Source organism: Polistes fuscatus, unplaced genomic scaffold, assembly GCF_010416935.1.
Source record: "Polistes fuscatus isolate 324 unplaced genomic scaffold, CU_Pfus_HIC Scaffold12, whole genome shotgun sequence".
Taxonomy (NCBI): Eukaryota; Metazoa; Arthropoda; class Insecta; order Hymenoptera; family Vespidae; genus Polistes; species Polistes fuscatus.
In genome coordinates, this window is record NW_025113020.1 from 4,416,432 (window position 1) to 4,439,665 (window position 23,234).

At 27.1% G+C, this 23,234-nt stretch overlaps 5 protein-coding genes across 7 annotated transcripts; 4 read left to right on the plus strand and 1 right to left on the minus strand.

Moving 5' to 3' along the window:
- The first annotated feature begins 938 nt into the window (after positions 1-938).
- LOC122513282 (sialin-like) lies at positions 939-8,658 on the plus strand. 2 transcript variants are annotated; one of them, XM_043629561.1, is made up of 10 exons: positions 939-1,302; positions 4,149-4,297; positions 5,317-5,504; positions 5,594-5,724; positions 5,830-5,935; positions 6,136-6,220; positions 6,300-6,667; positions 6,767-6,899; positions 7,015-7,256; positions 7,342-8,658. In XM_043629561.1, the coding sequence occupies exons 2-10, from the start codon at positions 4,273-4,275 to the stop codon at positions 7,564-7,566; spliced, it is 1,503 nt and encodes a 500-aa protein (XP_043485496.1). In that variant the 5' UTR covers positions 939-1,302; positions 4,149-4,272; the 3' UTR covers positions 7,567-8,658. The 2 variants fall into 2 exon arrangements, with proteins under 2 accessions (XP_043485496.1, XP_043485497.1); XM_043629562.1 differs by lacking the exon at positions 939-1,302 and adding an exon at positions 4,000-4,082.
- A 3,036-nt stretch (positions 8,659-11,694) lies between these two features.
- LOC122513283 (prohibitin-2) lies at positions 11,695-13,681 on the plus strand. The gene is made up of 6 exons (XM_043629563.1): positions 11,695-11,947; positions 12,070-12,332; positions 12,420-12,737; positions 12,817-12,894; positions 12,999-13,095; positions 13,374-13,681. Exons 1-6 carry the CDS (start codon positions 11,818-11,820, stop codon positions 13,562-13,564), a joined length of 1,077 nt encoding a protein of 358 aa, XP_043485498.1. The 5' UTR covers positions 11,695-11,817; the 3' UTR covers positions 13,565-13,681.
- A 559-nt stretch (positions 13,682-14,240) lies between these two features.
- Positions 14,241-17,131, plus strand: LOC122513281 (aspartate--tRNA ligase, cytoplasmic). The gene is made up of 12 exons (XM_043629560.1): positions 14,241-14,334; positions 14,550-14,584; positions 14,667-14,751; positions 14,838-15,021; positions 15,110-15,212; positions 15,280-15,601; positions 15,690-15,861; positions 15,969-16,116; positions 16,183-16,372; positions 16,446-16,526; positions 16,620-16,731; positions 16,858-17,131. Exons 2-12 carry the CDS (start codon positions 14,550-14,552, stop codon positions 17,019-17,021), a joined length of 1,596 nt encoding a protein of 531 aa, XP_043485495.1. The 5' UTR covers positions 14,241-14,334; the 3' UTR covers positions 17,022-17,131.
- A 144-nt stretch (positions 17,132-17,275) lies between these two features.
- LOC122513285 (hydroxymethylglutaryl-CoA lyase, mitochondrial) lies at positions 17,276-18,842 on the plus strand. 2 transcript variants are annotated; one of them, XM_043629567.1, is made up of 2 exons: positions 17,276-17,491; positions 17,775-18,842. In XM_043629567.1, the coding sequence occupies exon 2, from the start codon at positions 17,780-17,782 to the stop codon at positions 18,773-18,775; it is 996 nt and encodes a 331-aa protein (XP_043485502.1). In that variant the 5' UTR covers positions 17,276-17,491; positions 17,775-17,779; the 3' UTR covers positions 18,776-18,842. The 2 variants fall into 2 exon arrangements, with proteins under 2 accessions (XP_043485502.1, XP_043485501.1); XM_043629566.1 differs by lacking the exon at positions 17,276-17,491 and adding an exon at positions 17,614-17,640.
- Positions 18,843-18,855: 13 nt separating this feature from the next.
- Positions 18,856-22,573, minus strand: LOC122513284 (armadillo-like helical domain-containing protein 3). Its single transcript, XM_043629565.1, has 12 exons — positions 22,406-22,573; positions 22,256-22,306; positions 21,680-21,865; positions 21,303-21,588; positions 21,087-21,220; positions 20,808-21,018; positions 20,416-20,710; positions 20,109-20,326; positions 19,788-20,020; positions 19,601-19,727; positions 19,213-19,487; positions 18,856-19,137 (listed from the first exon to the last, which is right to left on the minus strand). The coding sequence occupies exons 3-12, from the start codon at positions 21,830-21,832 to the stop codon at positions 19,045-19,047; spliced, it is 2,025 nt and encodes a 674-aa protein (XP_043485500.1). The 5' UTR covers positions 21,833-21,865; positions 22,256-22,306; positions 22,406-22,573; the 3' UTR covers positions 18,856-19,044.
- Between the last annotated feature and the right edge of the window lie 661 nt (positions 22,574-23,234).

Genomic DNA, 23,234 nt, shown 5'->3' on the forward strand with positions numbered 1-23,234 from the left:
TGTATGTATACATGCTTTATATATATGCAAAATGTTTTATATGTATTATAAAACAATTTAATCTTTGTTCCTCTTATTCTTCTTCTTCTTATTCTTTTCATATTACAAAATAAAAAAAGAAATGTTTTTATGTTGCTTATTAAATAAAATATATATTGCAAATGTTCGTTTGCGCGATTGAACATTATTATATAAAATGTAAAATATTCTAATAATAATTCTAACACATTGATTATTTTGTACGCGCGCCGGTTAACATTATTAAATATATTTAACTTAACATTCTTTACATACACACATACATATTATTCTGTAAAGAGTATGAATATATTGTACTCGTAATACGATTGATCTGATGAATATCAAGCGCAGATTGGAACTGTTATAAACACATGATATTTAAAAAATTTGCAAAAACATAAAAAAAAATATTTTATTGTAATGAAAACTTGTTATACCCAAAGATTTTTTCTCATAGTGTTAATTATATATCTCTGTATTTGACTGTATGTCTTGCAGCACAATAAAATTGTGATGATTCTATCTTGATTATAGACGAATGTACTCGTGAGATCATTTTTTTTCAGACATTTTTTTTAATTGATTTAATTGATCTTATTGTCGATTATAATATTTGTAGATGCATCTAAAAAATTAAACTATGTTGTGAATGATTATGTCGGTAAAACAGATTTAGATCAGTTGATGATTTTACCGACAGAGCTTATGAACAGCAGTCGATAATTTACCGACACATCTCTATTTCCGCGGTCGATAAATTACCGGTACATCTTTGTTGCTGCGGTCGATAATTTACCGACACATGTCTGTTACCGCGGTCGATAAAAAAGTACAACAAAATTTACATCACATATCATCGATTCATTGATCGTTCAACAGGTGACAGTGCCAACAAGAGGAGGGCAGAAAAAGAAAAAGAAAGCATTTTTAGAAAAGCTTGGTAGAAGCTATATTGCATTCGGGAACATAACGTCGTTATAAATGGATTATCGTTTAATCCTCTAGTATATATTGTTTGAAGAATGTGAAAAGAATTATTCATCAACGAGTGTTCAGTTGTGTAAGCATTTCTTTGTATGCATTGCATTGATAAAACAAATGACGAAAGAGGAAGAAGCTAATGTTTATTTAATAATCGTCAAAAAAAGTAACGAAACAGTGAAATTTTATAATAACGTGCATCCAACAATATATATTGATCGCTAAGTCTTATTCACAGTTTAAAATTAGTTTTAATAACCTGAAAGAAGAATGAAACGTATCCACGTGTAGAAAAAAGAGGTTAGTTTTTAATTTCATATAATATGAAATTATATTCGTGTTACTATACACACAAATATATATTCTGTATAAATGTGTTAGAAATGAACGCATACACGAACAAACTACGTTACAACGTTGTACCTTCTGTTTTATATATTTTTTATATATTTTTTATATATTTTTTATATATTTTTTATATAAATATAAAATATTAATAAAATATTATATAAAATAATAATATATTCGGTATTTTAAAATAAATAATTATTAATTAAAAAGATTTTATTTTAATACTATGATTTTTAACGAATAAAATTAAACTAACGTGCCTTTCCTGAAATTGCATTGAAATGTCACGTAGACACTTTTGGCGCGCTATATAACCATTAATTTTTATATTTTTTATTTAAAACAAAGTATAATATTATCGATCGTTTCTACACATTATCGTAATAATTATTTATATCATAATTAAAGAATCCTTTTATATTGCAAATATATGATTTTTGGAGATTACATGAAATATTTCGTTTTAAATGCTCGGATTACGTCATTCCAATAAATTTTGAAATTATTCTTACGAAGTATTTAACAATCGATAGTAAAGAAGATCGATTATTAATTTTTTCACGTAATATTAATATCGATATAATTATTCGATATCATCGTATAATTTCATATACGAATTAATGAAATAAATCAAAAAAATTCAAGTGCATAATGTCATAAATATAGATATTAATAAAAATTGAAATATATATTTAGACGCGTATATATTGCGAAATATTTGTTTGATAAGATAAGAAAGTAAAGTAAATAGAATAAGAGTGTAGAATCGTGTCAATGTATAGTTTCACATTTTTTCTTTTTTTTTGCTTATGTATTCAAACTTTATTTCAAAGTTCACGTATTACATCATTTCGAATAAATTATTATTATTAATTATCTTAAATATTACGTGAATTCTATGTGGAATATTTGATTTAATTAGAAAATTGGGACACGATGACCTTAAAAGATATTGCAACAGATAACGAATGCATCCAATCATACTTGTCATAGTAAATAAAAATATATTTAGATATATGTGCGTGTATGTGTCTTTTTTTTAGTTATATTTAACGAAAATTTCCATAGATAAAACTTTAAATAAAATAGTTCAAGTATCTTTTAACCTTTCAATAACCCAAAGTGCATTCTAAGTGCATAAGGAAATAAAATAGAACAACAACAACAACAAAAAAGTGGTTAATTTAAAAGCCAGAGTAAATTAATTTAATTTGCTTGCATTTCGATTTCGTTATAATCATTAAATCAATATTTTGTTAATTACATTCGTTTTCGTGTTGTTTAATTAACGCTTATCAATTCTTAATATAAATCTTTCGAATAAACAAGAATAACATCGTTGAATGATTATAAATCTTACTTAAATTCCAAGAAAATATTTTTTCTTTTTTTATTTTCAATTTCTCAGATGATTTTTTGTTTGTTTTAAATCATTTTGTTTAAACATCGTTTCCAAACGTTTGTTAGCGATCGATACAATCTATTATCACATTCGTGTAATTTATTTTTTCCTTAGAATATACGGTGCGTAACCTTGAAACGTTGCTGTGAAATTAAAAAGTACATTTTTCTTTGATTAGTAATGTGAATCAATTGAAACGAATAGAATATGCATACAAATCCTATTATATAGGATGATACAACAACAAAAGAAAGAATAATAATAATAATCCATTTAAACAAAGCTCTAGTGATATGAAACAATAACGTCATTCTGCAATAATCTATAAACTTGACATTAAACTAATCGTAATCAATGAGGTATAGTAGATATAATCGATTATTGTTTGTTTTTCTTTTCTTTTTTTATTCCTTATTTTTTATTACGAATTCCAAGCGCGAGGTATTTAAAAAGAAAAAGAAAGAAAAACACACACCGCGATGAGCGTCTCGTCGTTGATTTAAACCAACACTCATTTCGAGAGAAGTATCTTTTATTTATCCTCGTTCCATTTTCTACGTCCTTCTTACGTTTTATTTTTTTAACGAACTCTTATTCGATTCTTTGAAATGCAATCAAATTTGTTCGTACATAGACGTATAATTAAAACGTACAGAAAATATATTTCTTTTTTATTATTGACCAATATTGTTAGAAATGAATTATTACTATTAGAATTTGTGTATGTAAATCTTTTTCGAACGTTACTGTTAGTTTATGGTATTAGTATTTGTTATGATAATGATTTTAAAAAATGAAGAAGGAAAGATTATGTAAGATTTTGTTAACTTTTACACATATATTTATATTCAACACAGTATTGTATTCAATGTTCAAGATACAATTTATTTAATTTTATATTAAATTTTGATTATACGAACATATATATATTTATTTTAAATTATTGATTATGTTCTTTATAGCATCGGGATGAAATCAATCGATAAAAATAACATTGCGTAAAGGAGAGCAACGTGAGAGAGAATTTTAAAATATGTTCCCGCGTAAATATAGATTTCAAATATGGCGGGCACACCCGCGCCTTTTTTGATTGAGACTACGTGAGACACATACGATTCCAAAAACATTTATCGCACGTCATTTCTGTTTATACATATGTAGTATTTCTAATTATATCCAAAGACGTATAATAATTATATATAACAATATATATTATTCTTATTATTAATTAAACAATATTAATGTATTTAAATAATACGTACATTTGGATAACGTAGTATTTCCGCAAGGTGTAGCATTTTAACTAATACGCGTATTGTGTTTGTTCGTAAGTCTATTGAAATATATTAATCATTTGTTTATATTAAATTATTTAATCAATTATGCATTACAGATTATTCCAAAAGAACAATCTTCTATCGAAGAAATATTAATAAAAAGGATTTTTAAAAGTGCAACGCGTTTAATTATACGAAGAACAATTTGATCAATTTTATTGTCCTCTTACAAAAAGGAAAATGACTCTTTTCCGGAAGTACAATGGTAAGTAATCATCGATATAAATTAATGTTAACGAAAGAGAAAGAAAACAATTTCTAATACGATATAAATAATAAATTATTAATTATTATTATTAGTCATGAGATGCATTTATAATTTATCATTCTGTTTATGAAAATGATATCTGACGTAAATAAGTTTTATTTATAGAAAGAACAAGTCTACGTGTCTAATATCTTTTCGTTTGAATTAAATTTGAACAAAAATACAAAATTATCATAAATAATTTCAATCTGTTTTGAAAAAAAACACAATGAATTAATTTTATATCACGACAAATGTTTTATAGTTATATTTGTATTATGTTTTTTGTTTTAAATACAAAAACTTTAAATATCTTCAAGTAGATTCTCATGTGTACATTATATATTTTTTATAATTCAGTTTTTTTTTTTTTTTCTATTTCATTTCATTTACATTCGAAAATCATTTGTAATTCGAATTTATTTTCTAAAGAATATACACGCGAGTGCTTTAATAAAAATAAATAGGAAGGAATGTATATTGAATAAATGTGCGGTCAGTCAAGGTCATCTAATAAAAATAGACCCAATTTTTATTTTGTCTTCTTTTCTTTTGTATGTTTACGTGCAAAAATTATTCGCAATATTTTTTAATAGATAAGATTAAAAAAAAAAGAAAAAAAAAAAAGCACAAGCAGACAGACATTTTAATTTTAGTCAGAGATAAACAACTACATTATGTCATAATACGTGTTACATAAAGTTTCTGCATGTTATCAACAGAATTGTTGTTTATGTTAAAACATTCAAAGGCTGACAATTAGGATTAATAATATTTTACGTATTTTACGTATTCTAATATATAAATAAATAAATATATTTGATTATAATTATATGTTTATAAAAAAACATCAGGAGTATCTCTTCTAATGTTATTTATATCAAAATTATCTGAAATAATTGACTTTTGACCTATTGGTCTGTCGACAACAATTGTATTTGTTAATAACGCATTCATTGTTATGTTTTATTTTACAGAAAAAATACCTCGCAGAGGTATCCTCGGTGCTATGATGTTTCTGGCTTGTATGTTCTCATACGTGATACGCACAAATTTGTCTATTACTATCGTTGCTATGGTAAATGCGACAAGTAAATCTGGAAAGAGTGGTCCTGTTTGTATCGAAACTTCTCTTACGAGTAATCAGACTGTCGAGCTGAAAGATGTAATATCCTTTAAAATTAATATTATATTTAATTTTATATATCTATCATTAATGTATATATAAATGATTTATATTTTAATGAATTTTAGTACGGTGAACGTTACGAGTGGAATCAACATGTACAAGGTTTTTTACTATCTGGATATTTTTATGGTGTTTTGCCAGCTAGCATACCGGCTGGACTTTTAGCTGAAAAATACGGTGGCTCTAAAGTTGTAGCGTAAGTTATACATTATTGTTATTTTTCTTTTTGTATCTATATATATATATATATACATTGATTAACTTTTTTAATTAAACTTTCACGTATTACTATTATTATCAGATTCGCCACGTTAATTCCTGCAGTATTAAATCTTCTGATGCCATGGGCTTCTAGTATTCATTATGGCTTTGTTTTCGTGCTTCGTTTTATGATGGGATTTTTTGGTGTAAGTTTTTTTTTTTTTTAACGATCAACATTATTAATCATAATGCGTTTCCTATCTGTATACTTTGTGTGATTATTAACACTCTCAAAAGTATTCTATTTAATTTCATAACACTTTACATTATCTCCCGCTATACCATATCAATTCTAGTAGCTAACACTTAATAATATGTGATAAGCCAATTAAAAATTCTATTATAGGGTGCTGTTTATCCAGCTCTTCATGCGATGATAGCAAGATGGGTACCGCCTAGCGAGAAAGGAATGTTTGTTTGGACTATGCAAGGTTATATTCTAATTATTTCAATGTTAATAAAACAAGGAATTAAATTACAAATATAACAATTATGGAATTTGTTTTCTAGGTGGACCTTTTGGTACAGTTGTAACATTTTCTTTATGCGGACAAGTGATCAGCGCTCTTGGTTGGAAAGCAGCTTACTATGTTACCAGTGGACTTATGTTAGTTTTTTATGCACTCTGGGTTTACCTAATATACGACACGCCTGATGTTCATCCAGGAATCACTCAGAAAGAAAAAACGTATATAAAAGAACAAATAGGCAGTACTATATCGAAACAAAAGAACCCACTTCCTGTTAAATCTGTTGCCACGTCTCTACCGTTCTTAGTTTTATTATGGTCACACTTTGCAAATATGTGGGGAATATATTTCATCGCAACCAACGGTCCAAAGTATACTTTGGAAGTACTTGGATTCAACATGAAATCGGTTAGCTCTTTTTATTTTTATCATTATAATCAAATATATCTTTATATTTAAATTTAATTAAGTTTCATATTAATCATGAATTGTTTTATTTTTTTGCAGGGTGGATTTCTTACAGGCTTACCTTACATAGCCAGATTAGGTGCTGGAGTATTATTCGCTGCTTTGGGTGATTATATTAGAAGAAAAAATATTTTAACTTTGGGATGGATTCGTAACATATTTATGCTCTCTTGTGAGTATCATTTAATATTACACACATTTTTTTTTATTTATATTTTTCTTTTAATATATTCTTATATACGTTTATTTATTTAACAAAAAAAAATAATAATCTTTTTATTTATTAGCACACGTGGGTCCAGCTATTGCTTTACTCGTTATGACATATGCTGGATGCGACTCAACAACAGCAATAGTGATGTTAATCTTAGCATTGACTTTCAACGGTGCTGCATGTCAAACTAATTTAGTTAATCATCAAGATCTTGCGCCAAACTTTGCCGGTTCTTTATACGGTGTTATGAATACTTTTGGTAGCTTTCCTGGATTTATTATTCCACCAATTATCGGTGCTTTAACTAATGAAAGAGTAAGTGTCTACAGTAATTGAGAAATCTATTTAAAAATATATTACATTTGATAGACAATTTTGTTAATATTTTATTATTTTGTAGAACGGCATAGAAGAATGGCGTGTTATGTTCTGGATATCGGCAGGAGTATTTATCTCGGCAACAGTTTTGTTCTGGATATTTGGATCTGCTCAAATACAACCGTGGAACGATTTGAGCCACGTCAAACCTGCAGAAATATCGGACGAAGAGAAGCAAATGACTGTAACGGAATTACCAATGAAAGAATTACAGACTGAGAATACCTCTGAGAGTGAACGTCTGTAGGATGTATTACGATTTACAATCTCTAGTGTGAATTATTAGATTACATTTTAATTAGGGAAAATAATTTTAAGTTCATTTTATATCATTGTCTTTGTATTTGTTTTTTTCTTCTCTTTTTTTTTCTTTTTTTTCTAAATATAAGTAATCATTCTCTGACGTCTGTCATGATGCACAATTTACATATACAAATGAATAACTTCATTCATTATTATACATATTTAATTTTCATCCATTATTAATTAAGTATTTCATCTCAATGAGAATATCTTACTAAGGGATTTACTTTTACTACCAGAATTTCGACTTTTATATTTTATCTGACCAAAAATATAGATTTTATACATGGATATATATATATATATATATATATATATAAAACTATAACTAAGTACCATAAGTATGCTTATTTATAAGTATTTACAAAGTAATATTTTCTTATTGATTTACAAGTAATGATGATCTTCAGGCTATTTAATGAATACCAAAAATGAAGAATTTTTAGTATTATTTTGTACCCATGCTTTTTTAATCCAATAACACATTTTCTACGACAAATTATATTAATCGGAGAATATCTGTGACCCGTTGCAAAAGTTACTATACTGTATATCTTATTGACTTGTATTTTATAATTTAACAATTGATACAAAACTTTTCAAAACTGCATTCTGTATATCTTAAAAAACAAAAAAGATAATAGCAATAATGTATTTTATAGTAGATTTGATGTGTTTACCATAAAACGAGCTGAAAATTATATTTAAAAAAAAAAAAGATTATTTTATCTTTAAGTATACTTGAAAAATCTGTAATATAATTGTTGCTTGAATCATTCTACTTGCATATAATATATGTAATACTCAAGAAAAAACATGATGGAAATTATAAACAAAAATCAAATACTGCCTACGTAAAACACAAAACTTGTTGTTGTAATGTTATGTACAGTTTCCTCAATAATTATAAAATGTTACTTTACACTATAAATTAAAAGAAATAAAGTTGTAACAATTTAAATAATCTATTGTAACATTTTCTTAGATAACTACGATCGAATATATGAATGAAAATACATCTTATGTATATACATGATAAATTGTAATAATTTATTTAATAAATAAGCATTCCTTCTAACTTTTATTGATTTTTTTATTATTCCCATGAGTCTATAGAATATTTTTACACTGAAATGTTTATAATTTTATACCGGGTGAACAATTAAATGTTACTCTCAAAATCACATCAGTTTCGATTTCTTCAATTTCCTATGGAAATTGAGTTTTTCTTGTGGTCCGTTTGAAATATCTCACCCGGTATAAGTGTCTAAAACCGGTCGATCAAGAAGACAATAGTTCGAATATTTAAGCGGAACACATGATGATACAGGAAGTAAGCCAATTTAGTATCTAAGCCCATAAGTCTATAGAATATTTTTACACTGAAATGTTTATAATTTTATACCGGGTGAACAATTAAATGTTACTCTCAAACTCACATCAGTTTCGATTTCTTCAATTTCCAATAGAAACTGAGTTTTTCTTGTGGTCCGTTTGAAATATCTCACCCGGTATAAGTGTCTAAAACCGGTCGATAAAGAGAAGCCAATTGTTCGAAAATTTAAGCGGAACACATGATGATACGAGAAGTAAGCCAATTTAGTATCTAAGCCCATGAGTCTATAGAATATTTTTACACTGAAATGTTTATAATTTTATACCGGGTGAACAATTAAATGTTACTCTCAAACTCACATCAGTTTCGATTTCTTCAATTTCCAATGGAAATTGAGTTTTTCTTGTGGTCCGTTTGAAATATCTCACCTGGTATAAGTGTCTAAAACCGGTCGATCAAGAAGCCAATAGTTCGAATATTTAAGCGGAACACATGATGATACAGGAAGTAAGCCAATTTAGTATCTAAGCCCATGAGTCTATAGAATATTTTTATACTGAAATGTTTATAATTTTATACCGGGTGAACAATTAAATGTTACTCTCAAACTCACATCAGTTTCGATTTCTTCAATTTCCAATAGAAACTGAGTTTTTCTTGTGGTCCGTTTGAAATATCTCACCTGGTATAAGTGTCTAAAACCGGTCGATCAAGAAGCCAATAGTTCGAATATTTAAGCGGAACACATGATGATACAGGAAGTAAGCCAATTTAGTATCTAAGCCCATGAGTCTATAGAATATTTTTATACTGAAATGTTTATAATTTTATACCGGGTGAACAATTAAATGTTACTCACAAACTCACATCAGTTTCGATTTCTTCAATTTCCAATGGAAATTGAGTTTTTCTTGTGGTCTGTTTGAAATATCTCACCCGGTATAAGTGTCTAAAACCGGTCGATCAAGAGAAGCCAATAGTTCGAATATTTAAGCGGAACACATGATGATACAGGAAGTAAGCCAATTTAGTATCTAAGCCCATGAGTCTATAGAATATTTTTATACTGAAATGTTTATAATTTTATACCGGGTGAACAATTAAATGTTACTCACAAACTCACATCAGTTTCGATTTCTTCAATTTCCAATGGAAATTGAGTTTTTCTTGTGGTCTGTTTGAAATATCTCACCCGGTATAAGTGTCTAAAACCGGTCGATCAAGAGAAGCCAATAGTTCGAAAATTTAAGCGGAACACATGATGGTACGGGAAGTAAGCCAATTTAGTTCGCGTTCTAACCGCTAGATGGCAGCAGTGCACTGGTTTTGAACGTTAATATATATAGATATATATATACGTGTTTAATATATACAAATTTTAATAATTTATTTCTCAATAATTACAAACATTCTATGAACTTTTATAGTCTAATATTATTTGTAAAAATCTGTAGAATATGTCGAACATCTAAATGTTTACAATTTATGTCTAGAAGTACAATAAATTAATTTTTTAATAAGTGACCAATATCTATGATGTTGGGCGTCTATTAAGAACTTATAGGTTAATAACCAACCAATGAGCGTTCTAACTGTAGAACAACCCATATTCTCGCGTACACCTTCTGTACTTCCTGTATCATCATGCTTTCCTGTTACAATTCTCTCATTTTTGCGCCGAGAGAATTGATTTTAATCCCCTTATACCGGGTGAGTAATTTCAAAATGACTATCAGAAAATCTACATTTCTATTGGAAATTGGGAAAAACGTCAAAATATTGATTCAAGGGTGGTGTTTAAATTTCTCTCATAGTATATATAGATATAGTAAACGTCTTGATAGATACATTAATTAATATATTTCCAAGCCATTAAATATTTTTTATAAATTTGTATGGATTTATATTATTTCTAAGAGTTTACAATGTAAATATTTGTAATTTGTTCTTAAAAATTAAAAAAATAATATATTTGTCATCAAAACTTTACTCTTCAGATATATTTAAATAAAATAGTTAATGCTAATATATATTTTTAATATAAATATATATTTATTAATAAATAATAACATTTTTTAAATGTATAATATACAATTTAAATATTTTGATTCTGAATTGATGATCACTGTGTATGCGTGTAAAGAGAAAATAATACGAATTAAAATTAATTAAAAATATTATGCACTTGATTATTGCAGAATGTAAAATATATACTTAAATTAGAACATATTGCATATATCCTATAATACGTACTACTTTAATTATTGTACCTATCAATGTATTCCCAATACCTAGTAGATTTCTAATTTATTTTACTCTACGTCGGTAATACTTTATATTACGGTTACCGACAGTCAATATTATTAAAGTAGAAATTGCCATTAACAACGGTCGATATATTTAAACACAGGAATCTACTATCACCGACGATCGATATATTTTAAGTAGAAAACTGTCGTTACCGACGGTAGATAAGATAAAGACAGAACACTACTATTACCGATCGAACAACTAGTGAGCAGTTAAGAGCACTTATTAATTTTTTTCTGCTGTTGCAGTTCTATGCCAACTTTTTTTTGCTAATAGATTTTCCTTTTAATATCTAGACAAGATATTAATTTTTTAATTTCTAATAAATTACCATCAGATGTTATTTGTATTTTATTATTAAATTATTCCATCAGATGGCATGACGGTGCCTTCTTTTTTTATCCAATTCTAGATTATAATCCAGCGCCATTTTGTATGTCCATCTTAACTTGATAGCCTATTTTTCTATACCGGTGATTGTAGTAAAGATATTTCAGTATCGATTAATTGGAATTAAATAATCATAGAATTTAATAATTAATCAATAAAATGGCGCAAAATAAATTGAATGATTTTATGTCAAGATTCAATAAAACTCCTAGTAGTTTATCTCTAGGATTCAAGGTTCTTGCTGCAGCCGGCGTAGCAGCTTATGGAGTAGCTAAATCTATGTACACAGGTGTGATTTCATTTAAATGTTACTTTAATTATGTCTCAATATATCTTTTACAATATATTGTATTTTAAGATACTAGAAAAAAAAAGAAATTATTAAAATAATATTTATTTTTGTTTTTACAGTTGATGCTGGTCATAGAGCAATTATATTTTCTCGTATTAATGGCATCCAAAAAGATATCTTTCCTGAGGGTTTACACTTTCGTATTCCATGGTTTCACTATCCTATAATATATGATATTAGAAGTAAGCCAAGAAAAATTTCTTCGCCTACTGGATCTAAGGATTTACAAATGGTTAATATATCTCTTAGAGTTCTATCACGACCCGATGCAACTGCATTACCAACTATGTACCGTCAATTAGGTCTTGATTATGATGAAAAGGTGAACGATTAGAATTAAACTATTTATATAATATTTGTTTACTATACAATGAAAGATCGTGTTAAATAATTGTAAACTCATTTACAGGTATTACCGAGTATATGCAACGAAGTGCTTAAATCAGTCGTTGCTAAATTTAATGCATCTCAACTTATAACTCAAAGACAACAAGTTTCTATTTTAGTACGTAAAGAATTGACGGAACGTGCTCGCGATTTTAATATCGTGTTGGACGATGTTTCAATAACAGAACTCAGTTTTGGTAAAGAATATACCGCTGCGGTGGAAGCCAAACAAGTTGCCCAACAAGAAGCTCAAAGAGCTGCATTTGTAGTAGAACATGCTAAACAGGAGAGACAACAGAAAATTGTACAGGCCGAAGGAGAAGCGGAAGCAGCTAAAATGATATCCTTTTACAACGATAGTATACATTTATAATTAATATTCTATATTTAATATGAAATGATCCTTAACTCCTTTGCACCTTGGTCTAGCCTTAAGCCAAAATCCAGGATATTTGAAGCTTCGTAAGATACGTGCATCTCGACGAATTGCTCGCACGGTAAATAATTTTAATTATATAAATATACATAAATGTTATATATAGAAAAGACAAATTTTAATTATTATTATATATATATTAATGAAATGAAAAATTATTTGTAGATCGCCCAATCTCAAAACAAAGTGTATCTCAGCGGAAACAGTCTTATGCTGAATATTCAAGATCCATCGTTCGATGACTCATCGGACAAATTAAAAAGTAAGAAGTAAAGGGAACAAATTATGTTGAGCTTATATTTTTCACTTTTTTTCATTATATTTTTAATATTGCTTATAAATATGTTATACTTGTATGTATATATCTAGTACAAAGCACGATATGTATCTTATTGTTCTAACTAGAGATACAGATATTGTCAATAAGACTTAAGATAATCATTATCATCTTGTTCTCTCTCTTTACAATCTTCATGCCCTTTTTATCCTATATTTGCATCAAAAGGCTCGCTCGCAAAGCTCGAGGTAAATTGTTTTCAGGTAACGAACGCTTGAACCGGAGCAGTTGGAATGAATCAACGCAGCACGCGGTTACTGTCTTAAAATCTGGTCCCCAAGCAGTAAAAAATGCAGATAAATCTATCATCGAGCATACACCAACAAATCCTGAAGATTCCATTTCTCTTGTATTGGATTCGGCAGATGATGGTGCTAAAATGATAGTTTCTTAAATGTACATTTCACATTTCAAAACATTTTCAAAGAGTTTGCGTAGCGAGCTTCTAACAAATAATATCAAACTTTTATACATTATATATATATCTGTCACGTTATTAGTTTATTATTTTATATACTGTTATATATAAAATTTTTATAATATCCTTATTTCAAAATCCAAGTAAAATATTTTTGAATAAATAACAATATATGTGAACGAAATAATAATTTATCAAAATAACGATGTAAAATAAAAGTAAATAATATTGTAATTACAAATTTCTTTCTATAAACGATAAAATCGATAATTTGTATTTTAAATCACGGTTTTTAGAGTCTTGTTCTTTTTCTTCATACTTATCAGAGTTTGAGAATATGTTAGGTACAACTCTCATAATCAATTGTAAATGTTAAAAGACTTGCATCAGCTGCTGTTATAGATAACAAAAATTTTATTTTTTATCCAAATGGATAATAAAAATATTGATGGGAGAGTTTTTGCAAAAATATTATGTATAAAAAAATAACATATAATAAATAATAATAAAAGATAAAAAAGAAAATGTTTTTTTATTATCATTCATATAAATTTGTGATATATATATATAGATGTAACTGTGGCGTTAGTGTAGTAGTATACGTCATATATATATATATCATCTGCCTTGACCACCACTAAAAAAGTATTTAAAGATCTGTTGATTTTTTATAATACACTGTTCTCTAATATATAAATAAACATTTTCCTTCTCATTATTTCTAATTGAATGGTTTATTATTCAAGGTTCGTATATCGTTGATAACAAATTCATTTAAAAATATTTAATTGTGCACACACATATAAAAGTTAACCTATAAAAAAAAATAATTTCAACCGATAAGGCTTATAAATAACATGAATTCTTCAAAGTTAATCGAGAAAATAGTTACTTCGATATATCTCGTAAGAATTGAATTATTACAGATTTAATATATATCTTTTAAATGTTATCTATACAGATGGGTGAAGATAAACCAACAGAAGTCGCAGCTGGGTACGTTAACATTTTTTATAATTTTTGCATCATTATTTTTAACTTTAATTAATTTAATTTATTATTTATTTATTATACACAGAGAAGAATTATCTAAGAAAGCTCTTAAGAAACAACAGAAGGAAGCTGAGAAAGCAGCAAAAAAAGCTGAACGTAAAGCTCAAGTTGTAAGTATGCGATCAATGTTTATTGTTTGTTGTGTTGTTGTGTTATAATTTTATAAATTAATTAATACATTTTTCTTATAAAATAGCAAATACAACAAGATGCAGTAGAACAAGAAGATGTATCGGTTGGCAAATATGGACAGTTAACTATGATACAAAGCGATGAAGCGCATAAGGAAAGAAATTTTGTTCACGTGAAGGAATTAAATAAAAAATTCGAAAATCAAACTATATGGTTGAGAGGCCGCTTGCATACAAGTAGAGCTAAAGGTATATTTTTTTTCTATAAAATAGATTTTATATTCTAATATAATAATAGTATATATATATATATATAATATTTTATATAAAATTTTAGGCAAACAATGTTTTATTGTATTAAGACAGCAGTCTTATACAGTACAAGGATTGGCAGCAGTGAATGAACAAATTAGCAAACAAATGATTAAATTTATATCAAAGTAAGTTTTAATAAAAACTATCAAACTAGTGTTATCTAATATGATACATATAATATCTGTTTTATAGTATAACAAAAGAATCTATAATAGATGTTGAATCTATTATAAAAACAGTACCCGCTGTGATTGAATCTTGTACACAAAAGGACGTAGAAGTACACATCCAAAGAATTTTTGTAGTAAGTGCTGCAAAACCACAATTACCACTTCAAATTGAAGATGCTGCTAGAGTCGTTAATGAATTTGACGATACTGGATTGAATATAAAAGTTAATCAAGATACCAGATTGGACAATAGAATTTTGGATTTACGTACTCCTGCTAATCAAGCTATATTTAGAGTGGAAGCCGCAGTATGTAAACTTTTTCGAGATATTTTAACAGCCAAGGTAATTATTTTCTACTTCTACCAATACATATGTATATAATTGTCTCTATATAATAAATTTAAATGTAACTAATATCGATATGTTATAGGGTTTTGTTGAAATACATACACCAAAAATTATTTCTGCAGCTAGTGAAGGTGGTGCAAATGTATTTACTGTATCCTATTTTAAAGGAAATGCATATTTAGCTCAATCACCGCAACTTTACAAACAAATGGCTATAGCAGCAGATTTCGATAAAGTTTTTACCATTGGCGCAGGTAAATAATAATGACAACATTTTTAAAAATACAAATTATTTTCTAAAAGTAAAGTAATTTAAATCATTAATAATAAAATAAGAAATGTTGATAAATGACGTTAATAGTTTTTAGAGCCGAGGATTCTAATACTCATAGACACTTGACAGAATTTGTTGGTCTTGATTTAGAAATGGCATTTAAATACCATTATCATGAAGTTGTCGATACCATCGGTCAAATGTTTACAGAATTATTCAGAGGCTTGCGCGACAAGTTAGTATTGAATTTAAAAAATATCAAAATACATTTATACAATAATTAACAAACATTAATCTTTAGTTATGCCAACGAAATAGCAGCTGTTCATCAGCAATACGCAGTAGAACCATTTAAATTCTTAGATCCGCCATTGAAATTAGAATTTCCCCAAGCAATTGAATTGCTGGCTGAAGCAGGTGTTATTTTAGGAGAAGAGGATGATTTATCGACACCAGATGAAAAATTATTGGGAAAATTAGTAAAAGCTAAAGTAAAGTGTTTCCTTTTATAAATATCTTTTAACATTTTTAACGTTATTATAAAAAAATATGTTTCTTTTTTAGTATGACACAGATTTTTATATTTTGGATAAATATCCTTTGGCAATAAGACCATTCTACACTATGCCTGATCCAAATAATCCTGTAAGTGTGATCGCTTAACATTTATTTCTTTATAAAATTGTTTGTAATAAAATCAAAATAATAATTTAATTATATTTTTTCTATATAAAATAGAAAGCATCAAATTCTTATGACATGTTTATGCGTGGCGAAGAAATCATATCCGGTGCTCAACGTATTCATGACCCAGACTTTTTAACAGAACGTGCCAAGCATCATGGAATCGGTAAGTTACTTTACATTTATACTTATTTATCTACATATATATATATCTTATATATATCTATTTAAAAATTATATATTATATTCTAAATAATATTGTAAACTAATGTAACACCATTTTGTGTTGTAGATATTGAAAAAATTAAATCATACATCGATGCATTTCGATATGGGTGTCCTCCTCATGCAGGTGGTGGTATCGGTTTGGAACGTGTGGTGATGTTATATCTCGGTCTGGATAATATTCGAAAAACTTCCATGTTTCCACGTGATCCTAAACGTCTTACACCATAGATATTTTACGCATACTATATTTACTAAATATGTATAGCGATAATATTGCTTTGTATGTTGACATTTTTAAAGTCTTTACAATATAAAAAGAAGAAAAAAACCAAAGTGAATTTATCGAAAGTTAAATGCAATTATTATATCCTACCTCAATATTATTTACAGCGAAAGAAATATTAAATAAGTGAGAGTTTATTAAATGAAATATAAATTATGATTTAATTATGAAAATATGTAAAAAAATATATCTATTTTGATGCTTTAAATATTATTTAATTAATACTATCTCTATTTTCTCTCTCTCTGACATTTTTTTCTTTCACTGTTATTACTCATATATGGAAACGCGAGTTATCTTCATAATAACAATGATATTTAAAAAAAAAATACAGAAACATAAATTCAGTCTATTATCATTAATACTTTGACCCATTCTAACCTTATTATTAGGTTATGCGGGAGAATCTTATAAGGTCGAGTATTATAATAAATTTAATGTATCTATAAGTATTATAAATAATTTAATAATTTATAATTATATGTACTTTATTAATATTATACTTAAAATTTCTCTTTGTCTTTTAAATATATTTTATTCGCACAAAGTTTTCTTTATATATGTGTAAGTGTATTTTAATATATTATATTTTTAAATTTATTACATTTTTTTTGTATCGAGCTTTATATTAATAGTAATAATGTCTTTTTATTTATTTATCATTGATATTTATTAGCTTTTGAATAATTTCTTTACAGATAAAATGATCAAGTTAAGTTTACGACTATCAAAATTGAAGATTCATCATATTAAAGATAACATTAAGATTAATAATAATAGACAATATTCAGACTTTATAAAAGTAGTTGAAGTAGGACCAAGAGATGGATTACAAAATGAACCAAAAATTGTACCTACTAATACGAAAATTCAATTAATAAATAAATTATCTGAAACAGGCTTGCGTACTATAGAAGCGACAAGTTTTGTATCACCAAAATGGATACCACAAATGGCAGATAATATTGAATTATATAAGCAAATAAAAAAGAACCCTGATATATCGTACCCAGTACTAGTACCAAATTTGAAAGGATTGGACAACGCATTAAAAGTAGGCGTTAAGGAAATAGCAATTTTTGGAGCAGCGTCTGAAACATTTACAAAAAAAAACATTAATTGTTCTATAGAGGAAAGTGTAACAAACTTTACAGCTGTTATCAAACAAGCTAAAGAACAGAACGTAAAAGTTAGAGGTTATATTTCTTGTATCGTTGGTTGTCCTTACGAAGGATACATAGAGCCTAAAATTGTAGTTAACTTGTCTTCGTTAATGTTAGATCTTGGATGTTATGAAATATCTTTAGGAGATACAATTGGTGTAGGAACACCTAAATATATTAAACGACTTCTGAAAGAGTTACAGAAGATATCATCCTGCGATATGTCTAAATTTGCTTTACATTGTCACGATACTTATGGTCAAGCAATAGCAAATATATATGTCGGTCTTGAAAATGGCATTAGAGTATTTGATTCTTCCGTTGCCGGGCTTGGAGGATGTCCGTATGCTGATGGTGCTTCAGGAAACGTTGCGACTGAAGATTTGTTGTACCTTTTACACGGGCAAGGCTTAAAAACTGGAGTAAATATAAATAAAATAGTAGAAATAGGTAATTATATCTGTAAGGAAATAGATAGAAAGAATCAATCTAAAGCTGGACTTGCTATCTTTGCCAAAAAACGTCACCAATTTTAAATAAATTTATAAACAAACTGTATGTTAAAGTTTGTTTGTATTATTTAAGTCATATCTATAAGTGCATTTAATAATACGAATTGTGAATATATATATATATACACATATACATGTACATATATATATTATATTTCAAATCCAGAATATCAATCACATGTTAATATACAAGTATACAAGTAAATATTTAAAAAGTACATTATAATACATACGTAATATTAAAATAATACAAGAAAAAATATATATAGAATTAACCATGTACATTCAACCTGTTACGAAATATTTGATAATTCCTGTAATATAGCCTGTGTATCTAATGTACTGAGATCAATTGATCCTCGAGTGTCGATTACAACACCAGTTACCTATAAGATTTATACGTTTGATTAATTAATTTTATTATTAATATTATTGATTCTAAATGTATAATATATATTTACCATATCTTCGAAAAAAGCTGTATGATTAGGTTTTTCAGAATATCTTTCGTATTGATCTAAATTATCTCGCAATTTTAAAGTAAGACTATCATAATTTTGTATTATAATAGACATAATTTGTTGTTCGGATGGAGTAGATAAGCTTTCGCTAGTTAACCATGCAGTTATTTTTGGCGAAAAATGATTAACGATATCTCTCATGTTAACTAATGAATTAGTTAATTTAAGTGCATGTTCTTTATACTCATATGATTCACTAGTTGAATATCTTAATGCTGTAATATATAAAAATAATATGATTATCTTTAACATAACTAATTATTTCTTTCATTTATAATAATTTGTAAATAGAAAAAAAAAAAAAATATTTATATATATATATATTTACCCATAGCATTTAAATTAGTGAAAATAAGTTTCATTCGTATAATTTCATAAAATAATTCATCATAACTACTTGACGAAGATAAAAATGTATCTCCATATGTAATGAAAAAGTTCAAAATATTAGCAACCTATGAAAGCCAATAGTATATTATAATTTTTTGAAAGCTTCTTTCGTTGTGTCACTTTACCTGAATAGCTAATGGAAAAATATTCATTTTTTTAATCAGATGGCTCTCATGAGTAGTAAGGAATTTCAAAAGATTAATTAAGGCAGTCCAAAGATCTCTCCATTGATATCCAAGTCTGACTCTGCATCTTTTTTGGTAACACAAAAGTCTTTGCAATACACCGATACATTGGTGATATAATTCGAGAGGAAACTTCTTCATCATGTGCGATGTTATAAATTCGACTAGTAAATCTGAAATAAAATGATGTTTTAATTTAATATTTTTCATAAAATACATGCGACTAAAACGATAAGATAATATGTAATATAATAATTGTACCAAGCAACGTAGCTGCAAGAGGTTGCGCAGGTGCTACTTTATCCTGTAACTTTCTATGATGCATGGGTACTCTGTGTAACTGTACTCTAAACGCTAAGTTAGCATCATGCATCAAACTATTTGCATATTGATCTTCCGCAATGCAGCTTAATATTAGGAAACATAATTTGACATTATTCATTATCGCCTCTGTTCTTATAACCTGCATAACTATAGAACTGAAATGATACAAAATTGTTCGAAGATATAAACTGCTACTAAATAAATTGATTTTAATTGTGATGTTTTTTGTACTGCGATACATTACCAATATTGTAAAAATGTAGCAAGTAAATTAAATGGCTGCGCCATAACATCTGGTGGTTGAGCTCCAGGAGCTACGGCATTAGGACCAAGAGTATTATTTGGCGAAGGCGGAGCACTAGTATCACTTTGTGTATATGCCAATGTAGTTACAAAATTACGATTTAAATGTGTGGCCTCGTATAAAGCTAATAATAAAGCATTATTTGCGCGAACTTGTTGCGTTTTAGCTTCCTCTTCTCCAACAAACATACTACCAACAATACTTGTTAATGATGATAACCATGACGCTTGTATTTCTAAAAATTAATTAATTATTTTATATAAGAAAATAATTTTTTATATAAATCACAACAATATGTATATATTTTTAAATAAATTTAAATTCTACATTACCTGTTCTTTGTTGAGCGAATTGTCTACAAAATTCAGTCAATGAACTTGATATTACTTGTCCGTATCCGTTAAGCGCTAACTCATCGTCAAGAATTGATAATTTAACAATGTAAGGATTTGTACTTTCGTGCTTTCTATAGTTAACTAAAAGTGTTAACAATAGAACTGCATCATGACCATGACGATTCCTAGCTCCTGTATCTCTCAATAACTAGAACAAATATGATTGATAATACTTAATAAAAGCATCATTACATTTATGCTTACTTGTACACTTACTTGAACTAAAGACTCGAAAACACTATTAAGCATCACATATTCCAGTAGCGTATTCTGGCTTACGTTATCCATTCCGGTAACAATAATGAGTAATAATTTTAAACACAAAGCTTTTAAACTATCAGGATATTCACCTAAAGAGTATTATTATAAAATACATAGAGACAATTATTAACAAACATATCTAAAAAAAAATAAGTAATTGATTTAAATTACCTGTTAAAAAATTATTACAATGTTGCATTAACGTTGTCATTCTCTGTTCAGCGGAATTAAATCCTACAAGGATGTCTATTAAGTTAAATCCGCAATCCCCCTGACTAGCCTTTTTATACATGGATTGAATAACAGCTGCTAAAGTTTGTAATGCATATACTACTCTAAATGGATGTTCATCAACTAATGTATCCACGCAATGACATACTAAAGCATTTAAATTTTCTCTGCTTGCATTCAATTGTTCTAACGTCATATGAAGAATTTCACTTTCGATGTGAGGAACCTATAAACAAATAATTTTTTAAGATAAATTTATTATGATAGTTTCTAATTTGATAAGTATTGTTAATTCTATTTTATATTAAATTACTTACCATAGGTTTAATAAGAAATAATTCATTCCAAAAATTCGGATGTGCCAAAGTTAAATCCTCTCCTTTAAAAAAACTCTCATAAATAGGTACAAGCTTTCCTTTGTGCTGACGCTTAGAGCCAGAACCACTCCGCTTACGCATTGCCATTGTCATGATGATTTATTCTTCTTTGATCATTCCTCTTATCTAGAAAACAATTGTTTATTAATAAAAACATTGATATTAAATATTTCATGAAAATTAATACGGTTCCTACTATAGTAAAGAATATGCTGCATTGAAAAAAAAAATAAACTATTTTATTATATAATATAAAATAATATTAATTGCATAGCGATGATAATAATATATATAAATAATCAATAATCTACTCTTGACACCTGCAATTTGCATATTCTTGTCAAATTAATGCACATGCACTACTATTTTATAACCTTACTTTTATATAACATATACAAATCTTAGAGGTTATATTTATATAAATTACATTGGCATAAATGTAATTTAATTTAATATACATAAGTAATAAAATAAATAAAATTACAATCAATATATAAATTAAAAGTATGTACTTACAAACATAACTTGAGGTTATCTCTGTCTTAAAAATTTGTATCTTTGATTTTTCTGGAAAAAATACAGTATGTATATGATAAATAAAATATTTGACGCGTGGCGAATAAATTGTTAATTTTCGAATGGTTTCTTTATGAAAACAATACATACGTTTATAAATACCACTCATGGAAGAATGACAGACCGCTATGTAGCGGCTCCGACCGCCATAAATATACTTATCAGAATATTTTCAAGTGCATACTTTGCTAAGCATATATTCATATTGATTTTCGTTCAAACAAATAGAAAATTAAACGATCATCGTGTTGCCACCATAAAATATCTTTTCCTTTGTAATCCTATAAATAAAAAGATACTCTCTACATATATATTTTATAAATATTTTTAATAATGGTGATTTTTAAAAATACCGCCAATTGATGACGTAATATCTATGACCAGATATTTGGAATTTATTGGTCAATTATAAACAGATTATTAAAATTCTATTTCTAAATATTTTAATAGTTTTAATTACAAAATATATAATTAAATACGCATTATAAAAACATAAAATTAAATAAGAAAGAAAAGAAGGGAATATTATTAATAGTATTTACAAAAAAATTAATCATATCATATGTCAATGGAATAATCGATAATCGAATTACATGTAAACAAGTGGGTTCGTATAATTAATTGCATGAATTCATGTATTCCGCTTATATCGATGTTGTTTACAATTTATATGGTAATATGATACAAAAAAAAAAAATAGAATTTAATCCGATAAATATCATGATGCAATAAGTAACTTTATATAAAACGTTTTCATGTATTTTTTTCCGATTTTAATGATTAGTTATTTTATCGAACATGGTGATCCGTGTAATTGTTTACGTAATATCCGGTACAAGATTATTTATCAATTGTATGAATAATACTTTTTGATAATCTTTGGAATAGATTGTATATTTTTCAAAATATATAAGAAATA